General features: G+C 42.2%; 1 protein-coding gene across 9 annotated transcripts in view; it reads left to right on the top strand.

Moving 5' to 3' along the window:
- Nucleotides 1–13,584, top strand: part of PLEKHM3 (pleckstrin homology domain containing M3) — a 199,744-nt gene that overhangs the window by 22,383 nt on the left and 163,777 nt on the right. For all 9 annotated transcript variants that reach the window (XM_003991077.6, XM_006935510.5, XM_019838548.3 and 6 more), the window contains one exon: nt 672–1,589. In XM_003991077.6, the coding sequence (XP_003991126.2) occupies nt 989–1,589 (601 nt within the window). In that variant the 5' untranslated portion in view covers nt 672–988. The remainder of the gene's footprint in view (nt 1–671; nt 1,590–13,584) is intronic.

Raw genomic sequence — 13,584 nt, 5'->3', positions numbered from 1 at the left:
GCCTCCCTCTGTCCTTACCCCTTGCACTTTTTTAGAAAGTTCTTTTTTTTTAAATGTTTATTTATTTTTGAGAGGGAGAGAGAAGGAGGGGCAGAGAGAGAGGACAGAGAATCCTAAGCAGGCACCATGCTGACAGCAGTGAGCCTGATGTGGGGCTGGAACTCACGAACCACAAGACTGTGACCTGAGCTCCAGTCAGATGCTCAACCAGCTGAGCCACCCAGGCACCCCTTCCCCTTGCATTTTTTAGCCTGATACAACATCAGAGCTTTCAAAGTCTGTGGAAGGACTCATGCATTTTTGAATTTAGACCAATAATGACGTAGGCCCAGACAGAATTCTTAGCCTCATTGCTTCCTGTTTTAGGTCAACATATCACAGAGATTTGCCAGAACAGACTTTTCACAACTGTGCTCAAAGGCTTTTCTGTCTGAGTGAAAGCTATTGGCCTTAATTCCCTTTATCAAACGTTCCACCCTGCTCTGTGTAAGTTCTGACACAAAGCCGGGAGTGATGTGTGCTCTTGACAGTGGAGCCTCTGTGTAGGTGTTGTCCACTTTGGGCGTGACTATCGTAGAAAGATGTAGAGATGCGGAAATAGCTGGGCAGATTCGTGTACTATAGAATACAGTGAACCATGTGCCAATGTTGTGCTCTTTCTTTTCTTCCAGGAAATTAAGGATTGCACAGCATTGCTTTGACAAGCACATCCTGTTGTCTTTTCAGAGATCTCAATGAAGAATAATCTCAAAGGAACATTTGTCTCCCCATACCTCTGCTAATGGCCATTAGCCGCTAGCAAATGCTTTTAATGACCGAAAAAACATCAACTACCCTTGGTTTTGGTCTGCTTTAGGCAGTCTAATGAAGGTTTTTTTCAGTTGTTTCCAGAACTCTATTGCTGAAGCACCTCTCTTTGTTGGGTGAACGTTCATGAAGCCCTTTCCTGAAGCAGTGTAGAAGCCTTAGGCCTCTTGGAGTCTATGACATGGAAGCCTTGGAAGTGGATGATATCAGCCCAGCCTTGGAAGTTACTGAGGATTTCTTCAGTACTTTTGATAGTAAGCTAGAAAAGGCTGTGCAGCAAGCTGAGGTTTATGGGATTCAGGAAGTCCCCGAATTGGTGGGGCACGAGGTACTAAGTACCATAACAGATAATGGTGCTATCAGAAATGTTGCCTCCCTGGGCAAGGGGGGCCTGATTTGGGACCACTGTAAGAGCAGGCTCTTAGAAACCAAAGCTCAAAATGTCTTCCCTGCCAAAGAACAGTTTGTGGTTCAGAAAGGGACAGCCCCAGATAATCTTTCCTGGATGGAACAAAAAGAAGCGTCAACCTTTAACTTTTTCAACATCTGTCAGCGTCGGAGGGACAGACCTCGATCCGTGAATGACTTACTGGATGAGACCTCTACGTTCAAGCCAGGGCATGCACGTTCAAGATCAGATATTACCCAAGTGGACTGGAGGCTGGTCCTCAAAACCATGCCTCTGCAGCGGCAGCAGCAGTCTCTTCAGGGCCCTCATTTCACCAGGCCGTCTTTTCTGTCGTCCTTGCCGAATAAGGTAGAAGATGCTCAAGGAAATACTGGTATGTTTTGATATCTGACTGCTATTGAGCAGTTGTCGATTTTCCTTGGTCTCTATTACATTTACCTCATGAGAAGTGTATTGTCCAGGGTCCTTGTCTGGTTTTGCTTACTTAAGCTCCCTCTTCCATTTACTCGCACACTTCACCTCAAGCCTCAGTCTTGGTATCCTTATAAGAAGTGCTGAGTGAAAAGACAACTGCGGTCAAGTCTCCCCTTCTAATCTTGTGTGTTAGAATCTACAGTCTCATAATTCGTGTGGTATTTGCCTTTGTACAGAGTATGCTACTGCTTATTCGCATCACTAGATGTTTGTCAGATCACACACTGGCATAGCCTTGTGCTGTGAAGGGTTTAAAGATCCATAAAGAAACCATCCCTGCCTTAAAGAACTTCTTGCTTGCAGAGGGGATCAGACACGAACAAATACTCAAGAAGGCACCAGCAGGGAGAGAAAGTAGTAGTCGTCAACTGAAATATTTGTGAAGGAACTTTTGTTTTGCTTTATATTGTTGAGATTTCTTTCACTGAGAAAATGACAGTGACTGTAAGAGGGTAGAAGAAGGAGAAGACTCTGTGGTGGGCTTGTCAGGAAGGGCTAATGAGAGTTCATGGAGCTTTGACTGAACCATTGAAGATACTAAGATGCAGAAAGGGGATCGCAGTAGAGGACACTCGGGATTATGGTGGGAAAGAAGGTGAGGAGATGAGAAGTACCAGGGGGAGCAAGGGATCCCGTGGTGGGTAGTGGGAGGAAAAGGGGGGGGAGAGATTGGCTCAGACCTCATGGTGTAGGGCCTTGAATTTCCTTTTTTCTCATACATCATACACATGCATGTGCACACAACTTCTGTGAGGCGTGACAAACCATCTCTTTGTTTCCCCCAGCTTTTTCTTTCAAAATAACCTCATTTATGCAGGCTGTCTATTCTTGTCATTCCTATTCAACCTTTAATTTAGATGGCTTCTTCTCAGTTAATTGGGAATAGTGTTTTATGTCCTTAACTGCTATTTTAATATTACTTTAGTCTCTATCCTTGCTTGGTATTCCATTGATACATTTAATATTTTAATAAATTTAGTTTCTAAGTATAATTCAAAGAAGAGATACAGTTTAGTAAGTCTATTCAGGAAATGCAGTGTCCCTATCTGTGAGGTGCTACATTATTTTCACATCCAGTTCAAATCTATTCTGTTAAAATACTTCTTTCTCGGACTCATTTATTTTGCTTAGCATAATACTCTCTCTCTCCATCCACTGATATGTAGAATTTAAGAAACAAAATAAACGAGCATAGGGGATAAAAAGAGAGGGAGGCAAACCAAGAAACAGACTCTGAACAATAGAGAACAAACTGATGGTTACCAGAGGGGAGGTGGGTGGGGGGATGGGTGAAATAGGTGATGGGGATTCAGGAGTGCACCTGTGATAAGCATTGGGCATTGTATGGAAGTGTTGAATCACTACATTGTACATCTGCAACTAATATTACACTGTATGTTAATAACTGGAATTTAAATAAAAACTCAAAGAAAAATAAAATATTTCTTTCTTCCCACTCAAATTCATGACTTATAATTCCTTTTCTTTTCTCCTTGACTTTCACCAGTCCTCTGTAGCATCTAGCCAAGGGTGGTGACCATGGGAGTAAAAAGACAAGGACATTATAAAGCACAGTACTTGGTAGCTGATTAGATATTAGGGGACAAACAAGTTGCTCTGACCCTGGTGCCTGGCAAAACGAGAGCTTTGCCTTGAGTTCATATATAAACAAGTATACTCGTTGATTTAACAAATAACCTCTGTTGATTTTTGGTGTCTTAAGAGTTCACGTAGATTTTTATCAGTAAAGCACCAGAACCGTTCTAAAACCCTGGTGTAACCCAAGTTGAGAGGGTGTCATATTTCCAGGTTTAGTTTTCCTGTCATTTGGATTGTTAGTGTAGGAGCTGGAGCTGCCTTAGATTCTCCAAAGGAACCTTGAGTATATGACACCCTATGACTGTTGTTTTTTCAGTCTCAATTTTTAAAAAAGTTGAATACTGGGGCGCCTGGGTGGCGCAGTCGGTTAAGCATCCGACTTCAGCCAGGTCACGATCTCGCGGTCCGTGAATTCGAGCCCCGCGTCGGGCTCTGGGCTGATGGCTCAGAGCCTGGAGCCTGTTTCTGATTCTGTGTCTCCCTCTCTCTCTGCCCCTCCCCCGTTCATGCTCTGTCTCTCTCTGTCCCAAAAATAAACGTTGAAAAAAAAAATTAAAAAAAAATAAATAAAAAGTTGAATACTAAATCATGTTGAAATGTATGTCCTGAATGGTATTTTGAAAAGTCTACTGTAACAAATGGCCTTTCAGGTATTGATATAGTATATACTCTGGCCATCTTTTGATCGTCCACGGAATATATATCCTAGCAGGAATTAGCACAGTTGGGCAAATGGCATGCCAAGTTCCTAATACCTTTTCTTTCTGTCACACTCTGGAGAACAGGCAAGATAAATCATGTTTGTATTGCTTACCAGGTGAGGGGCAGGGGTAAGCAGGGAGTACCCACTGACTACGCGTTCTCAGGCTGGGGGTAGAGAAGAGTTTTAGATATGTGGCAGTCCCCCACCCTGGTGACCATAATTCTCATGGCAAGGGGAGGGACGTGCCAACGCACAAATGCACACTAGTCACAATCAGCCAAGATCTTTCAGTAAAGTTTACTTTAAAACCTTTGAAATTTGTGATCCAAACTGAAAAATAGCCTGTTGTGTCTCCTGAAGAAATATTCCCCCAAAGCAGAGGGAGACAGTGTAATATCTTGGCTGGAGATTTAGGGTCAGGCCAGACCTCTCTTTTAACCTTAGACTCGCATATCTGACTGCCTGGCGTACATCTCTTTTGGGATGTTCCACAGGCTCTTCAAATTCACAGTGTCCAAAAGTGACCCTCATCCTCTCATCTCCTACTCCTACTGTTCTAAAAATTAACAAGTGTTCATAAGAGTCTGGGGGCTCCTTAGAAGAAATAAAATTTAAACGGGTTTCTTTTGATGAGGTCAACTTGACGTTGTGTCTATCCCTGTCACTCTCTTAATTATAGGTTTGGTTACTGCATGATCCTGTGTTTTCTTCAGTTGATTTTTTTTCCCTAGCTCCTTTTCTGAGCTCACCTTGAGTACGAAGACTCACCAGAAGTGGTTCTTCTTCTCGTCCTCCCCTTCCTCCTCTTCTGCCTCCCTTATCCCCTCTCTTCCCTCCCATGAAAATAAACCCAAGGATCTTCTTCATTAGGTAGGATCTCTGTGACTTCTGCTCATTTGGTGATGAATAACCAGGCTTTTGAGCCTTACTAAGGATAAATGTCACATTGAGTATAAAGCAAATCAGGTTCTGGCCTAATGAGGCCAGTGGGCAGCTGGGTGTAATACCATCTATTTCGCTGATGGGCAAGCCTGTATGAAGGTCTTCTGGTGTGTCTTCTCCTCTTCCCCCTTCTCCTCCTCCTCCCCCTTCTCCCCCTTCTCCTCCTCCTCCCCCTCCTCCTCCTCCTCCTCCTCCTCCTCTTCCCCCCCCTCCTCCTCCTCCTCCTCTTCCCCCCTCCTCCTCTTCCCCCTCCCCCTCCTCCTCCTCCTCTTCCTCCTCATCCTCCCCCTCCTCCCCCTCTTCCTCTTCCTCACCCCCCGTCTCCTCTTCTTTTTCCTCTTCCTTCTCCCACTTCTTCCTCTTCTTCCTCCCCTCCCCCCTCCTCCCCCTCTTCCTCTTCCTCACCCCCCGTCTCCTCTTCTTTTTCCTCTTCCTTCTCCCACTTCTTCCTCTTCTTCCTCCCCCTCCCCCTCCTCCCCCTCCTCCCCCTCCTCCCCTCCTCCCCCTCCTCCCCCTCTTCCTCCCCTCCTCCTCCCCCTCCTCCTCCCTTCCTCCTCCCCCTCCCCCTCCCCCTCCTCCCCTTCCCCCTTCTCCCCCTCCCCCTCCTCCTTATCCCCCCCATCTTCCCCCTGCACATCCTCCCCCTCCTCCTCTTCCTCATTCCCCGTCTCTTCTTCTTTTTCTTCTTTTTTCTCCCACTTCTTCCTCTTCTTCCTCCTCCTCCTCCTCCTCCTCCTCCACCACCACAACCACCACAAAGCTTGAGATAGTAATAGTACTTTAAATATCTTATGTGCATTAAATGGGTTAAAAAATAGAAAGTGCTTCTCAGAACCATGTTTGGCACATTTGTAAACACCTAATAGATATCTTAAACATTTAATAATATTATTACAATTATTAGTTGAATTTGAAACTCATCAATGAGAATCAGAGTAACACAACCGATGACTCCTACTTTTCCCTGGCATACCAACTGATGTGTTGCAGTAAATGGCCTCGCAATAAATATTTCTTAGATTGGCCTTCCTGAAGTGTGTTTTCTCATATTATTGATAGGTTTGTTAGTGGGAAGTAAACCATTCATTCCCTCTCTCACACTGATTTAAGATCAACTGTTTACAGTTCTCCTGGTCAATGAGGAAGGGACTGTTTCTTACCGTTTCATCCTCAGTACTTAACATGGTGCTTTGAACATAGTTTGTGCTCAAATGAATTGTTTAAGATGTAAATTGAATGAAAAAGATGTAATGCTGATAAGATAATTAACGCCAATAACCTCTTTAGCCAGTTCGTGTTATTCTAGAAAAAAACCCTCCAGCATCTTTTCTGAGGGCCTAGCGCCATCATCTAGCATTTCATACCTCGCACATCCTCTCTGTGAAGCTCTTTAGCAGCAGTGAAAAATGAAGATTTGCTTTCATCTCAAAGGCTGCCCTGCACTATCCTTGTGATAAGAGAAAATCAAACAGATACAGCTTGTAAAGCGGCCCCTGGTGTTGGCAAAATGTTGCCCTGGCCTTGGAGGAGTATTCAGATACGTCTCAGACTCCCGGGTCGCACAGGCACGGTTAAGCATTCCCCTTTGTGGAGGAACCTGACTGCTGCTTGGTGAGCACAAAGCCTGGTGCAATGATTATGCTTTGCCCTTTAGTCTTTCTGAAGCGGGCAATCATTTGAAGTAATTTTGCATCACTCCTCAACTTTTCCCTGTTCTCTGTTTCTTTACAGAAGGTGATTACTTTGGATTTGAAGATCACTTCTTCCCTAGGTTCTTGCTTGGAATATAGGAGAGCAGAATCCGTCAAACAGATTAACAGCTTACTTGTCACTGTCAGAGCCAACAGCCAAGCACCAGTGCTTGTCCTCAGGGTGAGAAAGCCCATGTAGAAAGAGAAGGAAAAAAAAAAAAAGAAACAACCAATAGCTGTAGCAAGCACTGTGCATGATTTTAAGTTCTTTACAGCGAACAGCTTATTTAACTTATATAATATTCCAGTGATACAGACACTTTTACTGACCCCGTTTTGAGGATGATGAAACTTGAGGCACGGAAAGGTTAAGGAATGTGCGTAGAGTCCCATAGCTGGTCCTGAGCAGATCCTCGATTGGAACTCGGGCAGTCTTTCTCCAGAGTCCACACCCGTCAACACTAAGCTGGAGCTGAACACTTACCTTGGAAGCCAATCGTTCCCAGTCTCTAGAACCCTCTATTTTGAAAGCCTTGTTAGCAGTCAGGCCCTGTGGGAGTAGAGGGTGGGAAGTAGTGTAGAAGAGACTGACCTGGATGGTATTCATCAAACCCAAAGTAATCCCTCAGGAGATCACTAGCGAGGAAAAACTGAGACACACTGAAGCAGTCTAGCTAAGCAAGGATTGTTTTCTGCGTTTAACATAGTCACTAAAATACATGGACAGTGCAGCGCTGGCCAGAGTTCTTTAGGGGACCAACGAGTCCACGGAAAGAAGACTGTAACTTTGCCTTTCATACTCCCGAACGCTGACCATACAGAAGAGCTTAAGTGAACTGACCCCCATGGGTTTATCGTAACTATGGAACAGGGGCTTTGGTATTTTGCTCCATCTTTGGCTGCCTTTTTCAGTCTTAGAAGCTTGTGAATGGATGTGTTCTAGAAATTTCATTGTCTCAGGCAGAGACAGACCTAGGACAGGCTTCTTCCAAGGGAATGTTGCCAGTGCTAAGTAGATGAAGGATACCGTCAGTGGGTCCTAGGAGGCTGTTAGAGTGTGGCTTGAGTCCAGCCCAGTTAAGACCATGCGTTTTCTGAGGGCCAGATAGTAATGTCGAAAAAGTTAGGTCAGAAGTCACTAAGAAGTACTAGATCTAAGGCAAGATGGCGACAGAGACAGGTTTTACCCCAGCTTTATTGAGGTATAATTGACAAAGCTGGAAGACATTTAGTGTACGTCGTGATGATTTAATATACATACTCATTATGGACGGATTCCCTGTCTAGTTAATTACCACATCTGTCACCTCACATCCGAGGCAGTTTTTTCTAAAAAACTTCCAGGTAGGTCATAGAGACAAAGCTGCCTCATGGTCAGTTCCTTTCCTTACTGCCACCCCAGTGCCTGCCATGCCCTGGGCAGCTGAAGCAAGGTGTCACAGAGAAGTAGCCCTGAGAGAAGGCCCTAATCCTACCGCCAGAATGGCTCGTTGCTAGTCCTGTCATTAATCTTAGTTCTGTACAAACATGCTCTTGACCAGTACCTATGCTTAACCCTCTCTTCCTTTGCATTACGTCATCCTGTTCTCGTTCAGTGAGTAATAATAGAGCCACAGGCAGCAGGGAATGTCCTGTAGGATAAGGAAGACGGGGTCCTGATGTCATAGAATTACAATCCAAATATAAATATGTGTTAAGGTAAGAACATAAAAAGTCATGTGAACACGTGGACACTAGATATGTTGTCAAAAATGGATCACACACACGCATTTACACCTATAAATGTGTACACATAGTAGAGGAGGGTCGGTCTGTGTGGAAAGAACAGTCAACTAGGACTCAACTGTGCAGGTTTGGAAGAATCACTCATCTGTTGCTTTTGATTTAACGACCTAGTGAAGCAGGTTAAATTGTGTCTAAGATCCTCCCAATTCCAAAACCGTATCATTGTAAGACGTGTTTGAACTGACCCTGACTCATGGTTCTATGGGAGCTAATTACTATAGCCAGATGGGTATTGGAAGGTTGTAATGGAATTATGGGTATGGTTGAAATTATTTAACGCAGAAGGATTTCTGTGTGCCTTGTAACTCTACTTCTGGGTGAACTGCTGTGTTTGCGATTTTAAAATCAAAAAAATTTTTTTAAAGAAATCTTTTGCATTATCTATGGAGCTCTGAAACCCAACAGACTGCCAGAATCTGACTTACTTTTCCCTCCCTGACTGTGTTCACATTTTCATCTGCTAGGCAAGGGCAGTGGTCAGCTGGGCTTTTGTTTCAGTTGGTTTCGCTGTCTGGTGACCTGGTACCATTCCTATGCCTGTATTTTCTTGTTCTAAGTACTTGAGGAGTAGGCCTCAAGCAGAGATTTTCTTTAGAGCTAGAAAAACCATGGCAGTGTGGTTTCTTTATCTTGAGTTTTATGTTACTCTGTTTCGATTCTCTTTTTCCCCATCTTTAACTTAAAAAAAAAAAAGCCAAATTTGGGACTTATACTAAAATGACTGCTTTTTCAATTACGATGTTTCTCAAAAGCCTTGGAGCCAATAGAGGTGGGAATATTCCTGTGGGCTTAGAACAAGTGAGGTCACCAGGACATGGTCTCTTGCTGAATTTATGATTCACCCTTCAGCAAGATTAGTCAGTACAAAGAAGTTGCTAAAATAGGTCACAGAAAGTTGATTTTATATGGTTGTATAGTTTCCACTGGTTACATTATTGAATGTTGGCCTGTGGCAGCTATTTGGAAACCCAACACGCCTCATCGACAGCCCATATTCTGATTCTAACATTTCTATATGGGAACTCTGAAAACGAAGTGTCTGATGTTTTCTTGTGGTTGCTCTGTTAATACAGTTTATCTTTCTTGGCTAAGGAGAACTGTAGTTACTAATTTCACAAACTGCTAGAGTTACCATCTTAAAACACAAATCTGTTCATGCTACTCTGTTCTCAAAAATGAATCATGGCTCCCCATTCTCTACAAAATCAAGTGTGTAAGTTTTATAAAGCATCCCAATCTGTCCCGATCTCACCACCCGCACCTTCTGTCACCCCGTCTATGTGCTGTTTTCGAATGTGCCGAGTACTTCCAAGTTCCTGAGCCTCTGCTTATGCACTCTCTTCATCCAGAACACCTTCCCCGCCCGTTTCACTTTTCACAACCCTCCATTATCTTTCAAGGACCAATCCAAATGCTACATCCTCCCTGAGACCTTTCTATATTTTTTCCACTAAAAGTCTTTTTTTTTTCTTTCACTGTATGTTTTCACAGCACATATCATTCTGCTGTGCATTATAGGCAATTGCTTGTATATCCATCTCCCACACTAGTTGAAAGTTTTTTTTAATTAAAAAAATTTTTTTAATGTTTATTTTTGAGAGAGAGAGACAGAGTGTGAATGGGGGAGGAGCAGAGAGAGAGGGAGACACAGAATCAGAAGCAGGCTCCAGGCTCTGAGCTGTCAGCACAGAGCCCAACATGGGGCTTGAATCCATGAACCATGAGATAATGACCTGAGCCAAAGTCGGATGCTCAACTGACTGAGCCACCCAGTTGCCCCGGTTGAAAATTTTTTGATGCTATAAACCATATCGTAGAAAACTTTGTATTGTACCAAGTATGTGAGCATATGCAAAGTGTCTGGTTGAGTTTTATGTGTTGGTGCTTGGAACATCAGGACAATACTGTTTTGTTTTGTTTGTTTTCCAAAATGGAAATGGCCCCTCTTTCCTTACCTTATAGCTTAAGTTGACTGAAGTTTGTTATTAATACTATCAGTGAGAGCTATCATTTAATGAGAGTTAGCTTTATGTTCAGCCCTGTGCTGAGATGTGTCAACCTACTATCTTATTTAATATTCATAATAGTTTAATATGATAGATGATATTCTGATTTCACAAATGATGAAACTGAATCTTAGAGAAGTTGACCTCACCCAAAGCTATACAGTATGTGATGGGGCTAGGACTCCAAGCCAGTCCTAACACGAGGACTAACCACTCAACACATAACCACTCAACACATAACCACTCAACAATGCTGTCTGTCTCTCAAGCATGAGGAGGGGTAGGTCATTCCCTCCACCATAAATAAACGCAGTGTGATCTAGACTCCAAGTTTGGAGGTTAGAGTTTTCTACTCTGAGCTTGCACACTTTGAGTATAACCTTGGCCAAGTCATTTTGCTTCCTGGGATCTCTTTCCAAATCTGCTAAATCAGTTAATATTCTCAGAAAAGGGGTGCCAGGGTGGCTCAGTCGGTTAAGCATATGACTTCGGCTCAGGTCATGATCTGATGGTTTGTGAATTTGAGCCCCACATCGGTCTCTGTGCTGACAGCTTGGAGCCTGGAGCCTACTTTGGATTCTGTGTCTCCCTCTCTTTCTGCCCCTCCTCTGCTCGCACTGTGTCTTGTTCTCCCTCAAAAAAAAAAAAAAAAAAATCTAAAACCATTTAAAAAAAAGAATATTTTCAATTAATAGCATATACAACTAAAAGTAGCCTAAGTAATATGACCATTTGTCATCTTACGTTTTCATCTATCTAACAGGTAACTATGGAACACTTAGTGAATATCAGGTACTATAAACAATAGACACTTAAGAAGACCTGATGTGTCATCAGGGATCCAGGCACTTTCCATCTTTTTTCTCAGCTATTCTCAGTATATTGGTAATGTCTCTTCTTTCCCTTCATAGGTACAAGATAGCCACAGCAGTCCCAAGGGTCACTGTCTTATACATCAATAGCCAAAGTCAGGAAGGGAAAACAGGGCACCCCCTCTGGGTCTCTTTCCCAGTAGGCCCCAATAGCACCCCCTAAGTAGCGAGGGTCACATGCTCACCCCTAAAGTAATCTCTGGCAAAGGAAAATAGCATTTCTGTGATTGGCTTAAACAAATCTTGCTCCTTTCCACGGGGTAGGGGAGAGGACATCTCCTCTGAGCATCTCCCATCATACCTGAGCAAGATTAGGTTCTGTTGGTAAAGAATCAGGAGGACTAGTTAAGGAGGTGAGTAGCTGACAAGTTCTACCTCAGATGGGATCAGGCTAAGAGATTTCTTATCGCTTCTGGCTCTAAGTTTCTCTGATTCTAGTATGTTACCCAAAGATACAGTAATGAAATGCCATTTACCTTAAAATCTGCTGGTCTAAATATTGGAGATTCTTTTCTACTTAATTCCTATACAGTGAAAAACCCACCATGGCAATGAGTGAGCATATCTTGAAAGTTGGTTTGGAATCGTTTTCTGGGTCACAAAGTTCTTCTTTTTTTTTTTTTTTCAATTTTAGTTAACATACAGTGCAATATTAGTTTGAGGAGTAGAATTCAGTGAATCATCACTTACATTATTTACACCCAGTGTTCATCACAATAAGTGCTCTCCTTAATACCTGTCACCCATCAAGCTTGTCGCCCACCCACCTCCCTCCATCAACCTTGAGTTTATTTCTATTGTTAAGTCTCTTGTGACTGTTTCACTCTCTTCTCTCCACCCTTTTCACATATATTCATCTATTTGTTTCTTAAATTCCACATATGAGTGAAATCAAATGGTATTTGTCTTTCTCTGATTGACGTATTTCACTTAGCATAATACGTTCAAGCTCCATCCATGTCGTTGAAAATGGCAAGATTTCATTCTTTTTGATGAATGAGTAATATTCCACCATATATATGTATATGATATATATATATATATGTATCACATATATATGTGGTACATATATATGTGTGTGTGTATATATATATATATATATATATATATGTGAGATATATATATCACATCTTCTTTATCCATTCATCAGTGGATGGACAGTTAGATTCTCTCCATAGTTTGTATTATTAGCATAATACGTTCAAGCTCCATCCATGTCGTTGAAAATGGCAAGATTTCATTCTTTTTGATGAATGAGTAATATTCCACCATATATATGTATATGATATATATATATATATATGTATCACATATATATGTGGTACATATATATGTGTGTGTGTATATATATATATATATATATATATATATATATGTGAGATATATATATCACATCTTCTTTATCCATTCATCAGTGGATGGACAGTTAGATTCTCTCCATAGTTTGGCTATTTTTGATAATGCTGCTATAAACATTGGGGTGCATGTACCCCTTTGAATCTGTAATTTTGTATCCTTTGGGTAAATACCTAATAATGTAATTTCTGGGTCATAGAGTAGTTCTGTTTTTAACTTTTTGAGGGACCTCCATACTGTTTGTCCAGAGTGGCTGTGCCAATTTGCATTCCCACCAGCAGTGCAAGAGGATTCCCCTTTCTCCACATCCTCGCCAACATTCGTTGTTTCTTGTGGTGTTAATTTTAGCCATCCTGACAGGTATAAGTGGTATCTTACCATGGTTTTGAATTGTATTTTCCTGATGATGAGTGATATTGAGTATCTTTTCATGTGTCTGTTAGCCATCTGGATGTCTTCTTTGGGAAAGTGTCTATTCATGTCTTCTGCCCATTTCTTAACTGGGTTGTTTGTTTTTGGGTGTTGAGTTTGATAAGTTCTTCTAGATTTTGGATACTAACCCTTTGTCAGATATATTATTTGCAAATATCTTCTCCCATTCTGTAGGCTGCCTTTTAGTCTTACTGATTGTTTCCTTCACTATGCAGAAGCTTTTTATCTTGATGAAGTCCCAATAGTTCATGTTTGCTTTTGCTTCTCTTGCCTTCGGCGACATGTCTCATAAGAAGTTTCTCTGGCTGCGGTCGAAGAGGTTGCTACCTGTGTTCTCTAGGATTTTGTTGGTTCCTGTCTTACACTTAGGTCTTTCATCCATTTTGAATTTATTTTTGTGTATGGTGTAAGAAAGTGGTCCAGTTTCATTCTCCTGCATGACTGTCTTTTTTCCATTGGGATATCCTTCCTGCTTTGTTGAAGATTAGTTGACTATAAAGATGTGGGT

This window comes from Felis catus, chromosome C1, assembly GCF_018350175.1.
Source record: "Felis catus isolate Fca126 chromosome C1, F.catus_Fca126_mat1.0, whole genome shotgun sequence".
NCBI lineage: Eukaryota > Metazoa > Chordata > Mammalia > Carnivora > Felidae > Felis > Felis catus.
The sequence above is the reverse complement of the archived record's forward strand: the minus strand, read 5'-3'. Positions and strand labels throughout refer to the sequence as shown.